Raw genomic sequence first — 21,294 nt, 5'->3', positions numbered from 1 at the left:
ATGACAAGTCCAATTCCACAAGCGGCCACCGGGGGAGCCCAGAATCCAAATTCACAACAGAAAATGTAGCTCTTTCCTAAACAGCTGGCTTCAATTGCCAGCAGTAAAGCGGCTGCCGGGCGCGGGATTGAGTAGAACTGTAAGGGTATGTTCACACTACAAATTTTTTCATTGCTCTCATTTTCTTTTTTGAAATACCAATTGTTTTTTGTTAGCGTTTGTAAATCGTTTCCTGAATCGCTTTGCTGAAGTTTTTCCAACGACATTTTTTGGGACGTATTTTTTGGTGTCTTTTGAACTCCATGGCAGTCAGAAGATGGCAGTTACTTCTTTTAAATGCTGGATGGTGTTGAAAGCATGGAGCCTTTAGAAGACGCCCAAGAGCCTGAACATGGGTACAGCAGGTCGATTTCATAGAGAAATAAATAGGAATTTATCGATTCACTAATATGTGGCCAATTTTACATGGAAACGCACTCTAAGCGGCAGTTGGATCATCCGATCTGAAAATGTGCCGATCATTACAGCAGCCATGTCTATCAGAAAGACCCCAGCGGGACGTTTCATAATCTCACCTTGCGTGTAAGTCTCCTTTTAATTTCTCGCTTTTCCTCCTGTTCTTCTTGTTCATTACGAGCTGTAAAGTAGAAGCAGAATTAAACTCGACAATCCTGTCATTTCACAAAGATCTGCAAACAATTTATCTTTCTGGCAAATAATTTAGTCCATCAGCCTAAACTGATAATTGGTATCTAAGTAAATCTACCATGCATGGTCCTGAAGAGAGTTTACACAGACCTCCAACTGTACTAATGTCACATAATTCAGCCCAAAACACGGTTTCAGTTACGCTTAAAGGGGTTTTCTGGCTCCAGAAAACTATTGTCCTCGGGCACAGTTCAGTGTAAAAAAAAATAAAAATCAAACAATCCGTTGTTCACTTACCCTACTGCAGTCTAGCACGGGGTCTTTGCCACTGCCCCGGTCTCTGTTTGTCTGCACAACTGCCATAATTTCGACAGAGCTGCAGCCAATCACTGAGTTCAGCAGCTCTGCCGGTGTAGACTGCAAAAGCTGCTGAGCTCAGTGATTGTTCTTTATTTACCCTCACTCGCTCTCAGTCAATCACTAGTCTCCAATGCTTGTACCATCTACAGTGGGTACGGAAAGTATTCAGACCTCTTTAAATTTTTCACTCTTTGTTTCATAGCAGCCATTTGGTAAATTCAAAAAAGTTCATTTTTTCACATTAATGTACACTCTGCACCCCATCTTGAGTGAACCCCCCTGAAATGTAGATTTTTTTGCAAATTTAATAAAAAGAAAAACTGATATATCACATGGTCATACGTATTCAGACTCTTTGCCTAGACACTCATATTTAAGTCACATGCTGTCCATTTCCTTGTGATCCTCCTTGAGATGGTTCTACTCCTTCATTGGAGGCCAGCTGTGTTTAATTAAACTGATAGGACTTGATTTGGAAAGGCACACACCTGTCTATATAAGACCTCACAGCTCACAGTGCATGTCAGACCAAATGAGAATCATAAGGTCAAAGGAACTGGCCAAGGAGCTCAGAGACAGAATTGTGGCAAATCACAGATGTGGCCAAGGTTACAACAGAATTTTGGCAGTACTCAAGGTTCCTAAGAGCACAGAGGCCTCCATAATCCTTAAATGGAAGAAGTGTGGGACCACCAGAAGTCTTCCTAGACCTGGCCATCCAGCCAAACTGAGCAATCTTGGTAGAAGAGCCTTGGTGAGAGAGGTAAATAAGATCCCCAAGATCACTGTGGCTGAGCTCCAGAGATACAGTAGGGAGATGGCAGAAAGTTCCACAAAGACAACTATCACTGCAGCACTCCACCAGTCAGGCCTTTATGGCAGAGTGGTCTGACGGAAGCCTCTCCTCAGTGCAAGACATATGAAATCCCGCATAGTTTGCTAAAAAAAAACACATGAAGGACTTCCAGACTGAGAAATAAGATTCTCTGGTCTGATGAGATGAAGATAGACCTTTTTGGTGATAATTTTAAGCGATATGTGTGGAGAAAACCAGGCACTGCTCATCACCTGCCCAATACAATCCCAACAGTGAAACGTGGTGGTGGCAGCATTGTGCTATGGGGGTGTTTTTCAGCTGTAGGGACAGGACGACTGGTTGTCATTGAAGGAAACATTTCCAAAGTGCTCGGGACCTCAGACTTGGCCGAAGGTTCACCTTCCAACAAGACAATGACCCTAAGCACACAGCTAAAATAACAAAGAAGTGGCTTCAGAACAACTCTGTGACCATTCTTGACTGGCCCAGCCAGAACCCTGACCTAAACCCAATTGATAGTCTCTGGAGAGACCTGAAAATGGCTGTCCACCAATGTTCACCATCCAACCTGACGGAACTGGAGAGGATCTGCAAGGAAGAATGGCAAAGGATCCCCAAATCCAGGTGTGAAAAACTTGTTGCATCATTCCCAAGAAGACTCATGGTTGTACTAGCTCAAAAGGGGGGTTCTACTCAACACTGAGCAAAGGGTCTGAATATTTATGACCATGTGATATTTCAGTTTTTCTTTTTTATTAAATTTGCAAAAATTTATACATTTCTGCTTTTTTCAGTCAAGATGGGGTGCAGAGTGTACATTAATGAGGAAAAATGAACTTTATTGAATTTACCAAATGGCTGCAATGAAACAAAGAGTGAAAAATTTAAAGGGGTCTGAATACTTTCCGTACCCACTGTACATCGGCATGAGCTGCTGAGCTAAGTGATTGTCTGCAGTGCTGTCGACGTGACATCAGTGATGCAGACAAGCAACAAAATCCATGGCAGTGACAGAGACACTTTGCTGGGCTTGTGGATGGTAAGTGAAGTACAGTTTGTTTGTTCAACTAAATGGCCCCTGAGGACAATAGTTTACTGGAAACAGAACCACTTCAAGGTCCCACAGAATTTTGTACACAGTCATCCGATCATTTTATTACCATAGACATATCAATTAACATCAACAATCAATGCTTACAGACAGATTGTTACTAATTATCTGTTAAAAAATATATATATAGTTAGGTCCAGAAACATTTGGACAGTGACATAACTTTTGGCATTTTAGCTGTTTAGCAAAACATATCCAACATACAGTTATACAATCAATATGGACTTAAACTGCAGGAACTCAGCTTTAATTTGAGGGTGGTCACATCCTAATTGGAGTAAGGGTTTAGGAACTGCAGCTCTTTAATATGTATCTGCCTCTTTTTAAAAGGACCAAAAGTAACTGGACAGATATCTCAAAAGCTCTTCAATGGGCCGCATGAGATATTCCCTCATTAATCCATCATCTATTAAGTAGGTACAAGGTTTGTAGCTGATTCCAGGTGTTGCATTCACAAGCTGTTGTTGTGAACCCACAACGTGAGGTCAAAGCAGATCTCAATGGAAGAGAAACAGACCATCAATAGGCTGAAAAAAAAGAACAAATCGATCACAGAGATAGCAAAAATGTTAGGAGTGGCCTAATCAACAGTTTGATAGCTTGATACATTCTTCAAAAAAAAAAAGAGCGCATTGGTGAGCTTGGGAACTCAAAAAGGTCTGGACGTCCATAGAAAACCACAGTGGTTGATGAACACAGAATCCTTCTCATGATGAAAAAACTCTAAAAAACTCTTTTCATTGTCTAAGACTACCATACGAAAAAAACTTCATGAGAGCAGATACAGAGGGTTCACCACAAGGTGCAAAATATTAATCAGCCTTAAAAATAGAGAGGTCAGATTAGACTTTGACAAAAAAAATGTAAAGAAGTCAGCCCATTTCTGGAAAAACATTCTTTGGACAGATGGAAATAAGATAAACCTGTACCATAATGTTGGGAAGAAGAAATATTGGAAAAGGCTTGGAATGGCTTATGATGATCCAAAGCACAACACATCCTCTGTAAAACATGGTGGAGGCAGTGATGGCATGGGAATGCATGGTTTCCAAAAAGGAATCCCAGCATTTTCTAACATTCATGGCCTCCAGACTTCAGGCAGTCATTGCCTGCAAAGGATTCTCTACAAAGTATTAAAATAAACATTTTATTTATGGTTAAGTTAATTCGTACAATTACTTTTGAGCCCCTGAATTTAGGAGGATTGGTAGAAAAATAGAGCATTCAGTCACTGTCCAAATATTTCTGAACCTAACTATATATATATCTAGAGCAGACCCTCCTGCATTAGCTGCCCAGCCTGGAAACATGGGGTAGAGCACAGCAGGCAGCAGCATACTGAATACTTGCCAACACTGTAATGTCCACAATAGGGACAATTAGACCTTCTAGGAGGGACCTGGAATACACCAAAACAACCAATTCTGGATGGTGTCAGCACAAGCCTATGAGCCGGCCATGGGGATGTCCTGAAAACAATCACAGCTGTTGGCAAATATGTATAATAGATATTGTTTTACTTCATGTACACTGTTGTCAATTTTACTATAGTTTACCATGAGGAAATATTTTTATTATATTTTATCACCCTATCAGCCTTAGCAGGAAATGTCCTAAAATAAAGAAAAATAACCATGACTCACCTGATATACTCTGTGTGACCGCTGCAGCCAATCACTGGCCTGACAAGTGGTTTGTTCAGTAATAGCATACGATTGCAAAGGCCAGTGATTAGCTGCAGTGGCCAGTGATTAGCTGCAGCAGCCATGTGAACGTATAGCACATAAACAAAGATGGGAACTGTTTTAAGGCCAAGGTATTTCAAGTCAATCGACAACCCCTTTAACTTCTGTGCTTTGTAAGGAGAGCTCGTAGTGAACACAGAAATTAGGGCGATAGAGAAGATCTTCCCAATGTATTTAGACTACAAGAGAAGACCAGGAGGATTCCTTGATGGTATCTATTCTCACAAAGTAATGAAGTGCACACCATTCATGGTGATCTGCCTGCTTGGAAATGTTATCAGAAATGGAAGATGCGTCATAAGACCAAATTCACATCTTTGGTGCAGATTTTCTGCAAGTAAAATCCACAGCATTTTACAGTACCAGCAAAGTTTTGAGTTAATCTCATCCGCATGCTTTTTGCAGTATCCAAGCAGAAATGGGCTTTTTTTCTGTTTTCATTATATTCCCAGAATGTCAATTTCGGTTGCAAAAATACATCTTTTTGGTGTGGATTTTACCCATTAATTACATAGGGGACCCTTAAATCGTCAGGTTAACACTGCTGGCCGGCCTGGCATTGTATTGTTCTATTCCTGTTACAAAAATGCACATATAAGTGCAGAGGATAGGTATGGATTTCACATGCAGAAACACTGAGGATTTCAGTTTACAAATCTGCATGGAAAATCTGCACCAGGAACTAGTTTTTTCCATCATTGTGCATTGCCCCATTCCTCTGTTAATCCATTTACAACGCCCAGCTGTCAATTTCTTCATAAATTCTAACAGTAATAACAGACGATCGGTACAAATCAGACGGGAGATGGACAGGTCCCTCTTAGACACGTCGTCTGCTATTTACACATCAACTTTGCATAGAAAAAAGCAGAATTAACTTACGTTTCAGAATATTTCTTTGTTCCAACTCTTCAGCTGTCGGCCTTTGGCTCAGTCGTCTGCGAAAAAAGGTTGAGATCTTCTTAACCATGTTCTCCTGATTATGTCTGCGGCTTTATAGCTACTAGACTCGCTGTACAATGGGCGCTGCTATAATACCTATGGTTTACAGCGGCACAAGGAAACCTCACACACAGAGAGGCCGTGCTGCTGGTAAGTCATTATTACTTGTATAGATATTAGTGCGATAAAACGGGGTTACAACATTTCCTTCTCTTGCCACAAAACTTCCTGACTTTATCATGTTGTAGGTAATGTGCTTTACTGTGCAAAAAAAGCTGGGTATAAAAGCCCAGCAAGGAGGCGCAATACAGTGTGGTGCCAGGCACCTAGCGTCATATGGCTTTATGTGATTGCTGCCCTTCCAGTGCCCAAGCACAGAGACTGCCTCTCACTATACAAGTGCATGTCGTGTATTAAATAATTAGTATGACGAATATGATGTTTTATTATTTGTTACTTTACAGTAATGGGAAAAAGAAGGTCGGGAGTGTTTATTAATAAAGGAGTCTGTGTCTTTATTTCAATTAAAGGACCTTTTCCTGTGTCTATGTCATTTTTTACATTTGATTATGGGATTAGTAATGGAGGTGTCTTATAGATGCCTCTCCATTACTAACCGCTGGGCTCGATGTCAGCGGTCATAAAACAGCTTACATCAACCTCAACCCTATTACCCCACTTGCTACCGCACCAGGACAAGTGGGAAGAGCTAGGCTAAGCGCCAGATTTGCAGCAGCTGAGGGCTGATGTTCTTAGCCTGGGAGGGGGTGCAATATCCCTGGCCCCTTCCCAGGCTATTAATATCAGCCCACAGCTGTCTGTTTAGCCTTTGCTGGTTAGAAATTATAGGGGGACCCGAAGTCATTTTTTCTAGTAAAGGATAAGCAAACAGCTGTGAGTTGTTACTAATAGCCTGGGAATATTTTGGGATATTGTCCACTTTCCCAGATTATTAACATTGGCCTCTAGCAGTCGGCTTTCTCTCTGCTGGTTATGAAAAATACAAGAGAGCCCATGCCATTTCTTTGTTTCATTAATTTTTTATTTAACACACAATGTATGCAGCAGGTGCTGAATACAACTCCCATCATTGTCACCTGGTCACGTTGATCTCAGGGAGACCAGGCGACAATGATGAAAGCTGCCTTCAGCACCCAGCACCTGGGAACAAGGCGAACTGTACGGCTTTTCGTGGAGTACCATCAAATCCGTTATCATCAAATGGAAAGAACATGGTACCACAACAAACCTGCCAAGAGAGGGCTACCAACCAAAACTCTCAGCTCAGACAAGGAGGGCATTAATCAAGAGAGGCAGCACAGAGACCAAACGTAACCCTGAAGGAGTGGAAGAGTTCCCAAGCAGAGACTGTCCATACAACCACAATAAGCTTACACTCCTTAGAGGTGGCCTTTATGGAATCGTGACCAGAAAAAAGCCTTTAGTTAAAACGCAAAAATTGTAAGGCTCATTTTGAGTTTGCCAAAAGACAAGTGGGAGACTCCCCAACTGTATGGAGGAAGGTGCTGTGGTCAGATGAGACCAAAATTGAACTTTCTGTCCACCAAGGTAAACAAACTAAAACAGCTCATCACTCCAAGAACACCATCTCCACAGTGAAACATGGTGGTGGATGCATCATGATGTGGGGATGTTTTTCAGCAGCAGGGACAGGGAAAATGGTTCTAGTCAGGGAAAAGATGGTTGGTGGGAAATACAGACATGTTTTTGAGCAAAACCTGTTTCAGTTTGTCATTGATTTGAGACTGGGACAGAGGTTCACTTTCCAACAAGACAATGATTCAAAGCATACTGCAAAAGCAACACTCGAGTGGGTCAAGGGAAAAAGTGTAAGGCTATGTGCACACGTTCAGGATTTCTTGCAGAAATTTCCTGAGCAAAACCGGACATTTTCTGCAAGAAATCCGCATGTGTTTTTTGCGCGGTTTTTTTGCGGATTTTTTCGGAGATTTCCCAATGCAATGATATAGTGGGAAATCCGCAAAAAATCTACAAAGTTAATGAACATGCTGCGTTTTGTACCGCGATGATGATGATTGTGTGCACAAAAATTGCGGAATGCATTCTAAATGATGGGATTCATAATGTATGTGTTTTTTATGCATTTTTATAGCGTTTTTATAGCGAAAAAACACGAAAAATCCGCAACGTGTGCACACAGCCTAAATGTTTTGGAGTGGCCTAGTCAAAGCTCAGACCTTGATCTATTGAGAAACTGTGGTCAGACAAAGATTGCTATTCACCAGAAGAAACCATCTAACTTGAAGGAGCTGGAGCGGTTTTGGCTTGAGGAGTGGGCAAAAATCCCAGTGGCAAGATGAGACTTATCTGAAGTAACTTGCAGCTGTAATTGTCACAAAAGGAAACTCTAAAAAGTACTGACTTTAGGGGGTGAACCGTCATGCACACTGAAGTTTTCACAGAAAACGACAAGGGGGTGAATACTTTCGCAAGCCACTGTATATAGAGAAAATGCCATTTCCCAGGAGTACTAAGATGGTGGCAACTGGATAATACTGAGGTATTGCAGTCTATAGAACAAGTGATCAGACAATCACAGGTTCAAGTGGTCTAAAAGGCGTTAAAAAATAAAAAAAAACTTCTTTGAAAATATATTTTTCCACCCAATTAAAATTAAATACATAACAAAAATATATTTGGCATCACCACATCTGTAAAAGTCTACCAAGTTTTGTATAACTATGACCATGTTAAGAATTGTAGTGCCAGATAAATTTTACAGCACTGTAAAAAAAAAAAAAACGGAAGAAAACAATGGAGGGATTGCGAGCTTTTTTTCACTGCACTTTCCCGTTTTTCGGTACGTTATATAATAAAATGAATGGTGATTCAAAACTACAACTTGTCCCATAAAAAAGCCCTCTTACAGCTAAGTTGACAGAAAAATAAAAAAAGTTATCCCTCTTGGAAGAAGGCGAAAAAAAAATCAAACATGAAATATTTTCAACATCTTATTATTATTATCTCTTATTATTTTAGGTAACGTTGGAGAATGTAATTCATATGACGTTCACTGCAAATCTTGCAAAATTCATTATGATGTAAAAATGCTTTTGTGCAACGCATCAAAGGGGTTAAAGAGTATGTCGTACATCCGAGATTTTCACTTGGATTGACCAAGAATGTGAACGGTATAGAGCTAAGTCAGTCGTGATGTGACCACAGGCTGGGTAAGACTCCATCACAGAATAGGCCTTCAGCATTTCACATGGCAATACAAGGAACCTACCTAGTGAGCTTAGTCCCGATCTGCTGCCTCAGTTCCAGCCTCTCTTCATCCGTCTGCATGGGCAGAATGTTCTTCTCCTCCAACTCTCTCTTGGACGGTCTGTTGCTTAACTTGATTGCCAAAGAATCCTTCCTGAGAACCTTTAATGCCAGCGAACCTTGGGAAAGAAGAGAATACACAGCCTACTAATTGGCTCCAGGCTTATAAGGTTCTGGATAGATTATCAGGGTGCATTGGTTCCATTTCACCAGATAGCATGGTGGAACAAGTAGTGCACCAATTACGAGTTTAGCATTAAAAAGTAGGAATCGCATCCATATTCATTGGATCTATCAGATGACTCACTAGGTCAATATGGTGAGAGAGATGAGCCACACGCATATTCTCCTGAGCCAGGGCACACAATGAATGACATCCATGGAATGAAGTAATCTTGTTGGCTCAATCTGCTCTATATATATATATATATATATATATATATATATATATATATATATATATATATATAATATTATATAGACAGAGATGAAATCTCCAGCTGGTAGTGAAGAATGCAGGTGCTTAGAACTTTCTGGATGCAGAAGTCTGTCGCATTCGAACCCTAGCAACACCAGGGTTAATTCTCTGTATACTGTAACGTTACTGTGTATTGTCCCTGTCCTGTGCCCTAACTGGATATTATCATTTCATTGTTCATTTAATTTTTTTTCTTTTTTTTTCTTCTACTACTCTACTGTATATTTATTATTAGTAATTATTGCCTATTTTTTATTTATTTTATTTTTGCGACTATAAGAAACAAACACAAAAAGTTTAAGGACAGTAATAACAATAAAACAAGAACCGGGTGGATGGGGGAGAGAGAAAATAAATGAACAGTAAATGACTGGGAGGGTTAGGCTATTTTCACACTTGCGTTTTTAGCAATCCATCGTTTTGGGCAAAAAACGGATCCTGCAAAAGTGCCCGTAGGATGCGTTTTTTGCCCATAGACTTTTATTGCCGACGGATCGCGATGCATTGGCCATTCGTCACGTCCGTCGTGCAACGGATCCGTCGTGTTTTGGCGGAGCGTCGTCACGAAAAAACGTTCAATGTAACTTTTTTTGTCTGTCGCGTCTGCCATTTTCTACGGCGCATGCGCGGCCAGAACTCCGCCCCCTCCTCCCCGGACTTCAGAATGGGCAGCGGATGCGTTGAAAAACTGCATCCGCAGCCCACGCTTAGCGACGTACCCGTACCGACGCAAGTGTGAAAGAAGCCTTAGGAGGAAAGGCCGGAGTCCTGCTATTGTTACAGTCGTGTTATATAATACATTTAGGTGCGTGTATATAACAGATTAATTGGGTTAAGAATATATAGGCATACACGGTTCTCCCAAAGCAAGTCATTTTTTGATTCTTTATTGTTGTCTTTTTCACCTCGGCCTGTGATATCACTATCGGCATCATATTATAATGCTGTGTGTATTCATTTCATGTGACATTGTTTATTCTTCTATTTTTTTGTGACATTACTGTACACTACCTTTTTATCTTTATTACCTTTATGATGAGATATCCTTCTAGTGTGTTTCTTATATCTCTTACGTGGCATCATTGAGCACATAATTTACATTCTCTGCATTCACTCTTGTTCCAATTAATTCACTTCATTATCTACTGTATTATGACATCATTATATTTTTAGTCCTGTTTTCTGCATTATCTCTGCATGGTGATGCTCACTGTGTGGATCAGTCCTATACTGTGGCAGAACTGTTACTACTATTCCTATAAGTCAGTCAGGGGTCAGCAGAAAAATTCCACCACGGACAGACTTGGGGCTACTCACTCCACACAAGAGGTCCCAGAATAACCCTGACCTTCACCCTTTAAACCCTATGAAGGGATCTGGACTTACATCAGCGCCCCCATGCGTTGCATTTATGGAGTAGCCGCTGGCTGGAGGAGCGAGCATGAGGCAAGAGTGGTAAAACTATACAAGTTAGTAACTGGAGGAGAATCGGTCAAAATAAGAAGACAAAACTGTAGCAAGGAAAAAAGGCAGGGTTAGGTACCATTAGGTCAGTCAACAGGAAAATCGGACAAGAGTCATGATTTTGGGAAATACAATGTCAGCAAACAATCTGAATCAGAATACCAGATATATACAATCAAACACAATAAGTGGCAATCCTCAGCAGACTGCTTGAAGTGCTTCTTTTACACTGTTTTTTTTGCGGCCCGTTATTGCGGGCCTTTAATGTGGGCCGTATCACCACAATTTTCACGGTCTGCAAAAAACTTGCGGATAGCCATTTTTCAGGTTTCCAATACTATGGAAATAGTATTGGAAAAAAAAATGGCGTTCCACTAAACCGGAAGTCACGATGCAGCACAAAAACAAGCTTCCGTTGTTTTTGCGGCCCCATTGATTTTCAATGGGGGCTGTGTCCGTAAGCCGTGAAAAAGATCGAGCAGGTTCAATCTTTTTTCATCGCTGTAAATACGGCCCTAACGGCCATACGGCGCACCGTGAAATTATTGCGGCACAATCTATTGGGGCCGCAAAACAACGGTGCGTGTAAAAGAAGCCTAAGTAGAGTGTGGTACTGCCCAATTGACCACAGTTGCGAGCTGATTACACCCACTGAGCTGTTGGACAGCACACTCACCCTTTTTTCTGGTGGGATAGTATACAGGTCCTAGCCATATCAGTATTCTTGGCTGGACAGTGCCTGTGCCGTCCAGTGATGGTGACAGTAATGTCTCCTGTATCACTAGTGCCGCTCGAGGAGTGGCACATGGCGGCAGAAGCATACCTCACTGGAGCAGGACCAAGTAGGAATATAATAGTAACTTCACCCAAATGTTAGGACAACGCTATCTTTGTATTGTGTTGCAGAGATTTCACTGTGGGTATGATCTTTGGATTGTGACTTCAGTGACTTTATTGAGATCATTGTTACAATTTTTGCATCATCTAGGAACCTCACGTTATGCCTCCATTTAACAAATTTTCCAATCATAACATTACTTAAATATGTTGACCTCCTTATAAAGAATCATCTTCCCTGGCTGCAGCATAACAAACTGCTTTATATTCACCCTCCCTGGGTCCCGCGCGGAGTATCTGACGCTGCTCACACTGGCCAGTGTTGGCTGCGGCGCACCTGTCACGTCGATAATGCAGCAGCCAATCAGTGAGCTCAGGGGTGGGGGAGGGGTGTTCCACTTACACAGGCAGAGCCGCTGAGCTCACTGACTGGATGGTGCTGGATCTGGGCACAATGATTTTCTAATAGGGGACAACTCCTTTAAGGACTTTTTGTATCTTAGACCTCCTGAAGACTCCCTGCAACTGTTTTGGTGATAGGTAACATATCTGTCGCTATATATTATTTCTTTATAGAACGTTTTCTAATGTGTCTGTAAAGTCTATAATCATAAGATGCCTTGAATTACCTCCATATCTAAAAGCTTGAGCACTTACTTGTGTATAGCGAGCTGTCATCATCATCCTCATCCTCATCATCATCATCATCATCCGTATCGTCTTCATCATCTCTTGCGTACAGGCATGAGGAATCATCATAGATTGATTCATGAGGCACATTTTCTTTATCATCTTCACATTCAATAACAACAGTTGGCACTTGTCTCATGTCAGCATATCCACCAAGTCCTGACTTTGACATGCTGTCCCCACCATGTAACCCCGAGCTACAAAAAAATTGATGCAAAATAAATTGTAATCAAATACTGTTGGAAACTATTACAGCTATATAATCATATGGTAATACTGCCAGATGTCAATACATAAGAAAGCTGCATTCATATCAGATAGTGTCAAGTGGGTGGAGCCGTTCTTTTGAATAGTCAGGTGGCTGGTCCTGATCCTAAAATGATTCACGTTATACCTTGCAGAAGGATCAACCCATGTGACTACTATGCAAAGGGTCTCCAACCCCTGTGACTCCTTGCAAGCACTTAAATACACCACTAAAAGTTATTTTTCTGCACTATATTGAATAAGTCAGCAGATTAAAGATCATCATTGTAATGTTACTATCCTCAATAACTGGTTGTTGGTGGTTTGGGAGCATAACTCATCATGAGAGGTACCACTGGGTGAGGAATAGGCGGCCGGAGGAAGCGGCAACATAAGTTGCTATTAGCTTGTGTGTATGTAGCATGACACCAAGGTAAACCCTACTTTGCACATGAACCCTTTAGAAGCAGCTGTGTTCTCCTTTTCCTTAGTTTCATATTACATGGGTGATTAATAACACAGTAACCCTCAGTATGTAGTTCAATCTGTGTTTATGAATGAATTCAACATGATTGTATTTTGCTCTCTATGGAGCATTGACTTGACAAAAAGGTGTAAAGAGTAAATTGATCTGATCCCCCTAAATCCTGACCCGGTCTAAGCACAATGCTCCAAATGCCTACCACCCCCTCATAGTTGGAGCCTCGGAGAGAAGAAAATCTCACCAGATTGCACTCATTCTTTTAAAGTGACAGGAAGAACCTGCCTTCCTGTAATACTGAGGGAAATCATCCAATTTGTTAATTATATGTATTTGAGAAAAATGTCCGATAATATAGTCCTGTAGAAATAGATACTTTAAAAATAAACCCTGGACAACCCCTTTAATAACTGGAATATGTCACTTCTTACTGTATTCGGTTTAGGTGTAAACAAATGATATTTATTACATTATGTAAGTGATAAATCTGCAATTATTTTCCACACGACTGGTAATCTTCCCCCCAGAATCAGCAGGACACCTAGACCTGTATCAGGCTATAAGAACGCATGCTGTGCCGCCAAACATCCTGGACAAAACAAACTGAATGCAGGATGGGTCCAAAAGAGACTCATGAATCCTACAAGTGCACACATCTCCAAATCTCTGCGGTAATTGCTGGAAATTACACACATTCTTGGTCTGACTCCACTGGCATTAACAAAGCAGACGCATCCCCAACCGTAGGATTGTGCCATCTGGTGCATACACGATAGTGAGCAGTGTCTTATTACAGGGCGGAAAACACAAGATAACTTCCCCCTAATCCAATAATCATCATTGCTGGCAGGCTACAGCCAAGACGAGGATCACGCTGTCCTCCATACAGAATTATATATACACCATTATATACAAGCTTCACTGCTGCACCAAAATGGGGAAATCGGTGTCCCCAGAACAACTGTGTATGGGGACCATTCCCACATATGGCTGCTTGGATTTAACCTTTATTTTATTTCCATTCACATGATCTTTGCAGCATCTCCCAGTGCTGCCTAATGCTTTACAGAAGGACAAAGGCATGATCTTAAAGAGAATTTGTCACCGGGTGTTTGCTACTCAATCTGAGACCAGCACAATGTGAAGACACAGACCCGGATACCAGTGATGTGTCACTTACTAGGCTACTTTCTGTAGTTTTGATACAATTACTGTTTAATATGCTGTAGATCTACCAGTTCTCTGAATGCTGAGCTCTGTATAACCCCGCCCACACCACGATTGGCTGCTTACTGTGTACACTGTGCATAGGCAGAAAGCTGCTAATCAGTGGTGGGGGAGGGGTTGTACAGAGCTCTTGGATATGGAGGACTACCTGGCAGCAGGTTTATTAGTCCTCTAGTGATAATCTCCTGATAAAATTGTGATTTTATCAAAACTACAGCAAGCAGCACAGTAAGTGACACATCACTGGAATATGAGTTTCTGTCTCTGCAGCTGCTCTCAAATTAGGTGGCAAAAACCTGATTCCAGATTCTTATTAGTGCTGGACATTCTCCTTTTTATGAGCCTGCATTAGAATAAAATCCCTATGACTTATCACTTCTCCCACACTGTAGAAGCTTGGCAATAATAAACAGCTGACGTATACTGTATTTAAACAGCCATTGCTGAAATCGCGCTCCATGTCCCGGTACGCATCTAGAACCAGTGCAGGAGCTGCCGACTATTAGCCCGCGCACCCATAGACTTGTATGCGTACGAGAGAGCCGAGTCTCGCTGCCAGTCGCAGCATGCTGTGATTGTTCTCTGCCTAATCATCATGAGAAAATAATGGCAGATCTGAGCTGCCCCATAGAGTAACACTGGGCAGAGTGCTATCAGATGTATTAGCACATAGCACTCGGCCGTGTTACACAGTAATGTGACTCCGGCCTTAGAAACATTCTGGTCCAAAAACAAGACAAGAAACGTGTATGCTGCACTTTTTATCTACAAGGATTATGTTGCTATCTGCTATTTTTACATAGCCATTCCTGATTCACCAGCATTCTGCTAGCACAATACGAGCTTGAGCTTCCTTTTCCTCTCTTCCTTGCATTCATAGATCCTACCAAGTTCCAATATCTTGCCTGCCCTGAACTTACAGTCCGTCTGTAAGGAGTATGACATATAGAAGAGCAGGAGCAGAAAGGCAAGACCAGTTTCCAATTCCTGTAATCCATCAACAGGGGACAAGATTTCCATTGAAGGACATCTGTCAGTAGGATCAACCCTCCTGAGCCGTCTATATGGACATGTAGGTCATAGGAAACTGAATAAAATGATACCTTGATATCTGCAATCTGGTGTCTTATTCCAGAGAAATCCAGGTTTTTATTATATGTAAATGAGCTGTTAGGATCTATGGGCTGGACACTGATCTACATGAGAATCTGCCTCCAGAGATTATTTTAAGCCCTTAGTGATCGAGCCAATTTTGACCTTCACGACCAAGCCAATTTTTACAATTCTGACCACTGCCACTTTATGAGGTAATAACTAAGGAACGCTTCAAATGGATCCCACTGATTCTGACACTGTTTTTTGTGACATATTGTCAGAAAATACACCAAAGTGACACCATTCTAAAACCCGCACCACTCTAGGTGTTCAAAACCACATTCAAGAAGTTTATTAATTCTTCAAATGCTTAACGAGAGCTGAAACAACGTGGAGTGACAAAATGAACATTTAACTTTCTTCACAAAAAAATTACGGTACTTTAAACAAGGGTTACAGGAAAAAATGGACCCTAAAATTTGTTGTGCAATTTCTCCTGAGCACGCTGATACCCCGTAAGTGGTAGAAAACTACTGTTTGGGTGCACGGCAGGGCTCGGAAGGGAAGGAGCGCCATTTGACTTTTTGAATGCAAATTCGGCTGGAATGAAGAGCAGACGTGCCTAAACGGTGGAAACTCCCCCTCAAGGATTTTATCCAGGGGCATAGCGAGCATTTTGAACCCCCAGGTACGACAAAGAATTTTATAACATTAGCTTGTCATATTGAATATGTCGTCATTAGTGTTGAGCGCAAGTGCTGGCTACTCCAGTTTGCATTGGGTGCTCGGGTATGCAGCGAACATCGCGAGTGCTTGAGTGACATGTTTGCGTCCCTGACCGCATGTTTCACGGCTGTTAGACACCACAAAAAAACATGCTGGGATCCGCGATAGTCCATGCATACATGAGCACCTGATGAAAACTTGAGTAGTGAGCACTTGGGCTCAACACTAGCCTTCATATCGTCATTATTTTTTTTTTTTTAACTTCTGAAAAAAAATCAATTCTAACTCCAACCCTAACCCTAAAACTAACCCCAACCCTAACCCTAACATAGCCCTTACCCCAAACCTAACCCTATCCCCAACTCTAACTGTAAAGAATGGAAAAAAATAAAAAAAAATATTTTGCAAATTGTCTCTTCAGAGAGGAAGAGGACTAGAACTCTAGTGCCACCTATTGGAAGTAGCAATCCTAACAGTCAGTGTTGACCCTTTTAATGAGCCTTGTCATGTGACTTAGGATAATAGCCAAACCAGAATCTCAATTTGCAGAAACTGTGTTTCAGGGTACTGCCCCTCGTCAGTGCAAAGTGGAGATCTGGTTTGGCTGTGTGAGAGGCGTCTAACCGGGATCCAAGAAGTATCGTTTCTCCTTGCGGAGAGTGACATGTTAAACATGTCGAGGTGAAGAGACTTAAAACCGCAATGCTCCTCAGGGAAATAAGGCTATAATTTTTATCTAACTAAGGGGGTGACAAAGAGAGATTTAATTTACTATTTTTTTATTTTGATCACTGTGATACTGATCAAAAGTAACCAATAGGAAAAATTCACTATTGTTGCCGGGAACTGGCTGGCAGATCGCGCCTGCCATTTTTTTCCAGGAAGATGACGATCTCTGGTATGTTAGATCATATCAGTGGAGAGAGAAAAGAATTTTAAATTGGATTTTTTTGTGATTGCCGTTATTCGGTGAGTAACGGCGATCACGTAACAGGGGACTGTAAAAACCGGCCCTGATCATATTCTCCAGGGTCTCAGTCGTTACAGCCTTATTTCACAGCACCATTAAAAAGCGGCGGTGATGAATAAGTGCCCTTAACTGACACCGTTAAGAGTACTAGTGTGCTGTAATGGACATGCTCTGCTCTCCCGATCTCACTGCAGGGCTGTGTGGGATTATACCTGACACATCTGCACGTTCCTCTCAGCTTCCATCTCACAGACAGCCAATGTTGTAATATTGCTACAATCCAGCAGAGGTGTGACAGCTGCAAAAACTGTGTTTATAAGGAGATAAACGTCAGTTCTCTGGTCCTGTGTTAGTTACAGGTCTCACACTGGTAACTTTCCTTTCATTTACAATAATATCTGTAGGCAGATTCTTCACGCTCATGTACATATAAGAAAAATGTGGATTTCTCTGGAATAAGATTTCTCTGGATCACAGATTTCAAGGTATCAGTTTATTCAACTTCCTATGACCTACATGCCTATATAGATGGCTACGGAGGCTTGATCCGAATGACAGACTACCTTTAAAAAAATAGGAATTTACAACACAATAAAAAAGCAAACGTTTTCAACCCAGTGGACCACTGACAGTTTGTCCCTAATATTATGGTAATATTATGCTTATGCCCCTTCTGTTCACAATCCCCCTTCACTTTGGATGTGCTACATACAGAAGTGGCAGAGGGGACTTTGGGCCCTCATATGATGACTGTTAGCACTACACCCACTTTAGCTCCACTGCCACTTTTATATAATACTCCTCCACTCAGCTGAGCAGCTCAGTAATGTCAGATCTAATTCAGAATGCATCTGTTTGATTCTCCTATCTGAATATTACAGCTGAATGAAAAAAGTGGATTCAGCTACATTTCCAGTGCTCCAAATAGTTCAAGAAGACACACGAAGGCAGGGAGATTGGAAATTGGCATTCGCTGGAATTTTATAGAATAGAAATGCTGACGCAGTCCAATCACATCTGAACCACCAACAAATGGATAGAAGGCACGCTGATTGCTTAGTAATTCACATTTCCATCACACCCCCAAACCTCTATAGAAATTGTAGCGGAGCACTGATGACTAGGAGCCATTACAGAAAGTGCCTTGTTGAATAAATCTGCTGGTGACCTTTCCTCGGACAAAAAAACGGGTCTGCGGGACACTGTCAATGGAAAAGAGCTATTGAAAGACCACACAATCTGAAATACACATGTATACTAAGGAGCAAACACCAGACTGACATGAAGTTTTCTTCTCACATGCTGTAGATCCATTTGGATCCTTTTTTAATAGCATGTCCACACAAATGGAGGTAATAGAATAGTTCTCGTCATATTTCTAAATGACACAGCAAGGCAGACTGTGGCTCTGCTTACCTTTCCAACCTTTGCATGGTCATAGCAAGAGTCTTGTTGAGCTCCTCAATGACCCTGCATCCTGGAGGTAATGATGGATGAATGGGCACTGAACTGGATCCAGTTGAGAGATGCTGGCTTCCATACTGAAGCTGGTGCTGATGGACGGCTAGTTGAGATGGGAGGATGGTGTGATGATGCTGGGAGCTCTTCTGATTGGAATAGGAGTGGGGATAGTCTGATCCTCCTAGTGGCATGCATATCATGACTTTCTTTGGAGGTAGTGGAGGAGACATCTTCCCTGGCATACAAGGCAGTTTCACAGGTGCTCCGGAGTCTAGAGAAAAATAATAAACTTCATCATTATACCGTAAATGGAAAACCACCACATAGCTTATACTTACATGGGGGGAAATGATAAACTAGCAATACTAATCCTTCTTGGCATTGATTTTAATTCATTGAAAGATGGAAACTGCCAGTGCCAGGATTTTAAGGGAATCAAGGGTAAGTTCATACCCCCCTTTCCCCTCCAAAAAACGTGCAAAATTTTTTTTAAATGTAAATACATCAGCACCTTTATTTCTTCTATTTGTCGCTGCATTTCTAAAAATAGAGGATTAATTCATATGCAATTATAGTTATTAAGGTTGAAGGAAAATTTTAAGTCCATCTAGTTCAACCCATAGCCTAACCTAACATGCCCTAACATGTTGATCCAGAGGAAGGCAAAAAAAACCCATGTGGCAAAGAGTAAGCTCCACATTGGGGAAAAAAATTCCTTCCCGACTCCACATACGGCAATCAGACTAGTTCCCTGGATCAACAACCTATCAAGGAATCTAGTGTATATACCCTGTAACATTATACTTTTCAAGAAAGGCATCCAGTCCCCTCTTAAATTTAAGTAATGAATCACTCATTACAACATCATACGGCAGAGAGTTCCATAGTCTCACTGCTCTTACAGTAAAGAATCCGCGTCTGTTATTATGCTTGAACCTTCTTTCCTCCAGGCGTAGAGGATGCCCCCTTGTCCCTGTCACCGGTCTATGATTAAAAAGATCATCAGAAAGGTCTTTGTACGGTCCCCTCATATATTTATACATTAAAATAAGATCACCCCTTAGCCTTTATTTTTCCAAACTAAATAGCCCCAAGTGTAATAATAACCTATCTTGGTATTGCAGACCCCCCAGTCCTCTAATAACCTTGGTCGCTCTTAATAATAATAATCTTTATATAGCACTAACATATTCCGCAGCGCTTTACAGGTTGCATGCATTATCATCGCTGTCCTTGTTGGGGCTCACAATATAAATTCCCTATCAGTATGTCTTTGGAATGTGGGAAGAAGCCAGAGTACCCAGAAACTCTTTGCAGATGTTGTCCTTAGTGGGGCTTGAACTCAGGACTCCAACGCTGCTGTGCTATCCACTGCGCCACCGTGCTCTGCACCTGCTCCAGTTCAGCTATGTCTTTCTTATACACCGGAGACCAGAACTGTACACAGTATTCTAAGTGTGGTCGCACTAGTGACTTGTATAGAGGTAAAATTACGTTCTCCTCATGAGCATCTATGCCCCTTTTAATGCATCCCATTATTTTATTTGCCTTTGTAGCAGCTGCCTGACACTGGCCACTAAATGTGAGTTTGTCATCCACCCATACACCCAGGTCTTTTTCATTGACGGTTTTGCCCAGAGTTTTAGAATTAAGCACATAGTTATACATCTTATTACTTCTACCCAAGTGCATGACCTTACATTTATCCCCATTAAAGCTCATTTGCCATTTGTCAGCCCAAGCTTCTAGTTTACATAAATCATCCTGTAATATAAAATTGTCCTCCTCTGTATTGATTACCCTGCAGAGTTTAGTGTCATCTGCAAATATTGAAATACTACTCTGTATGCCCCCTACAAGGTCATTAATAAATGTTAAAAAGAAGAGGGCCCAATACTGACCCCTGTGGTACCCCACTGCTAACCACGGCCCAGTCCGAGTGTGCTTCATTAATAACCACCCTTTGTTTCCTATACCTGAGCAGCTCTTAACCCACTTACAAGCTTTTGAAAAGTCCATATACACCACGTCCACTGCGTTCCCTTGGTCCAGTCCAGAACTTACCTCTTCATAGAAGCTGATCAGATTAGTCTGACAGGAACGGTCCTTAGTAAACCCATGTTGGTATTGGGTCATGAGGTTATTCCTCTTCAGATACTCCAGCATTGCATCCCTTAGAAAACCCTCCAGGATTTTACCCACAGTAGAGGTTAAGCTTACTGGCCTATAATTTCTGAGTTTAGTTTTTGTCCCCTTTTTGAATATTGGCACCACATTTGCTATACGCCAGTCCTGTGGTACAGACCCTGTTATTATGGAGTCTTTAAAGATTAAAAATAATGATCTATCAATGACTGTACTTAGTTCCTGCAGTACTCGGGGGTGTATCCCACCCGGGCCCGGAGATTTGTCAATTTTAGTGATTTTTAGACGCCGCCGTACTTCCTGCTGGGTTAAGCAGGTGACACTTAATGGGGAATTTTTGTTATCACTGATCATATTGTCTGCCATGGGATTTTCTTGTGTAAATACTGATGAAAAAAAGTCATTTAGCATATTGGCTTTTTCCTCATCCTTATCCACCATTTCACCCAGACTATTTTTAAGGGGGCCAACACTATCATTTTTTAGTTTCTTACTATTTACGAAGTTAAAGAATATTTTGGGATTATTTTTACTCTCTCTGG

General features: G+C 41.4%; 1 protein-coding gene across 10 annotated transcripts in view; it reads right to left on the bottom strand.

The window, feature by feature from the left end:
• The window catches only part of PHACTR1 (phosphatase and actin regulator 1), a 495,254-nt gene that overhangs the window by 21,772 nt on the left and 452,188 nt on the right, over positions 1-21,294 (bottom strand). For all 10 annotated transcript variants that reach the window (XM_077269898.1, XM_077269903.1, XM_077269904.1 and 7 more), the window contains 5 exons: positions 18,563-18,878; positions 12,369-12,598; positions 8,895-9,051; positions 5,564-5,619; positions 576-637 (listed from right to left, as the gene is read on the bottom strand). In XM_077269898.1, the coding sequence (XP_077126013.1) occupies positions 576-637; positions 5,564-5,619; positions 8,895-9,051; positions 12,369-12,598; positions 18,563-18,878 (821 nt within the window). The remainder of the gene's footprint in view (positions 1-575; positions 638-5,563; positions 5,620-8,894; positions 9,052-12,368; positions 12,599-18,562; positions 18,879-21,294) is intronic.

The sequence above is a fragment of the Ranitomeya variabilis genome, chromosome 6, assembly GCF_051348905.1.
Source record: "Ranitomeya variabilis isolate aRanVar5 chromosome 6, aRanVar5.hap1, whole genome shotgun sequence".
Lineage (NCBI taxonomy): Eukaryota > Metazoa > Chordata > Amphibia > Anura > Dendrobatidae > Ranitomeya > Ranitomeya variabilis.
Note: the sequence above shows the minus strand (reverse complement) of the source record. Positions and strands in the feature narration are given on the sequence as shown.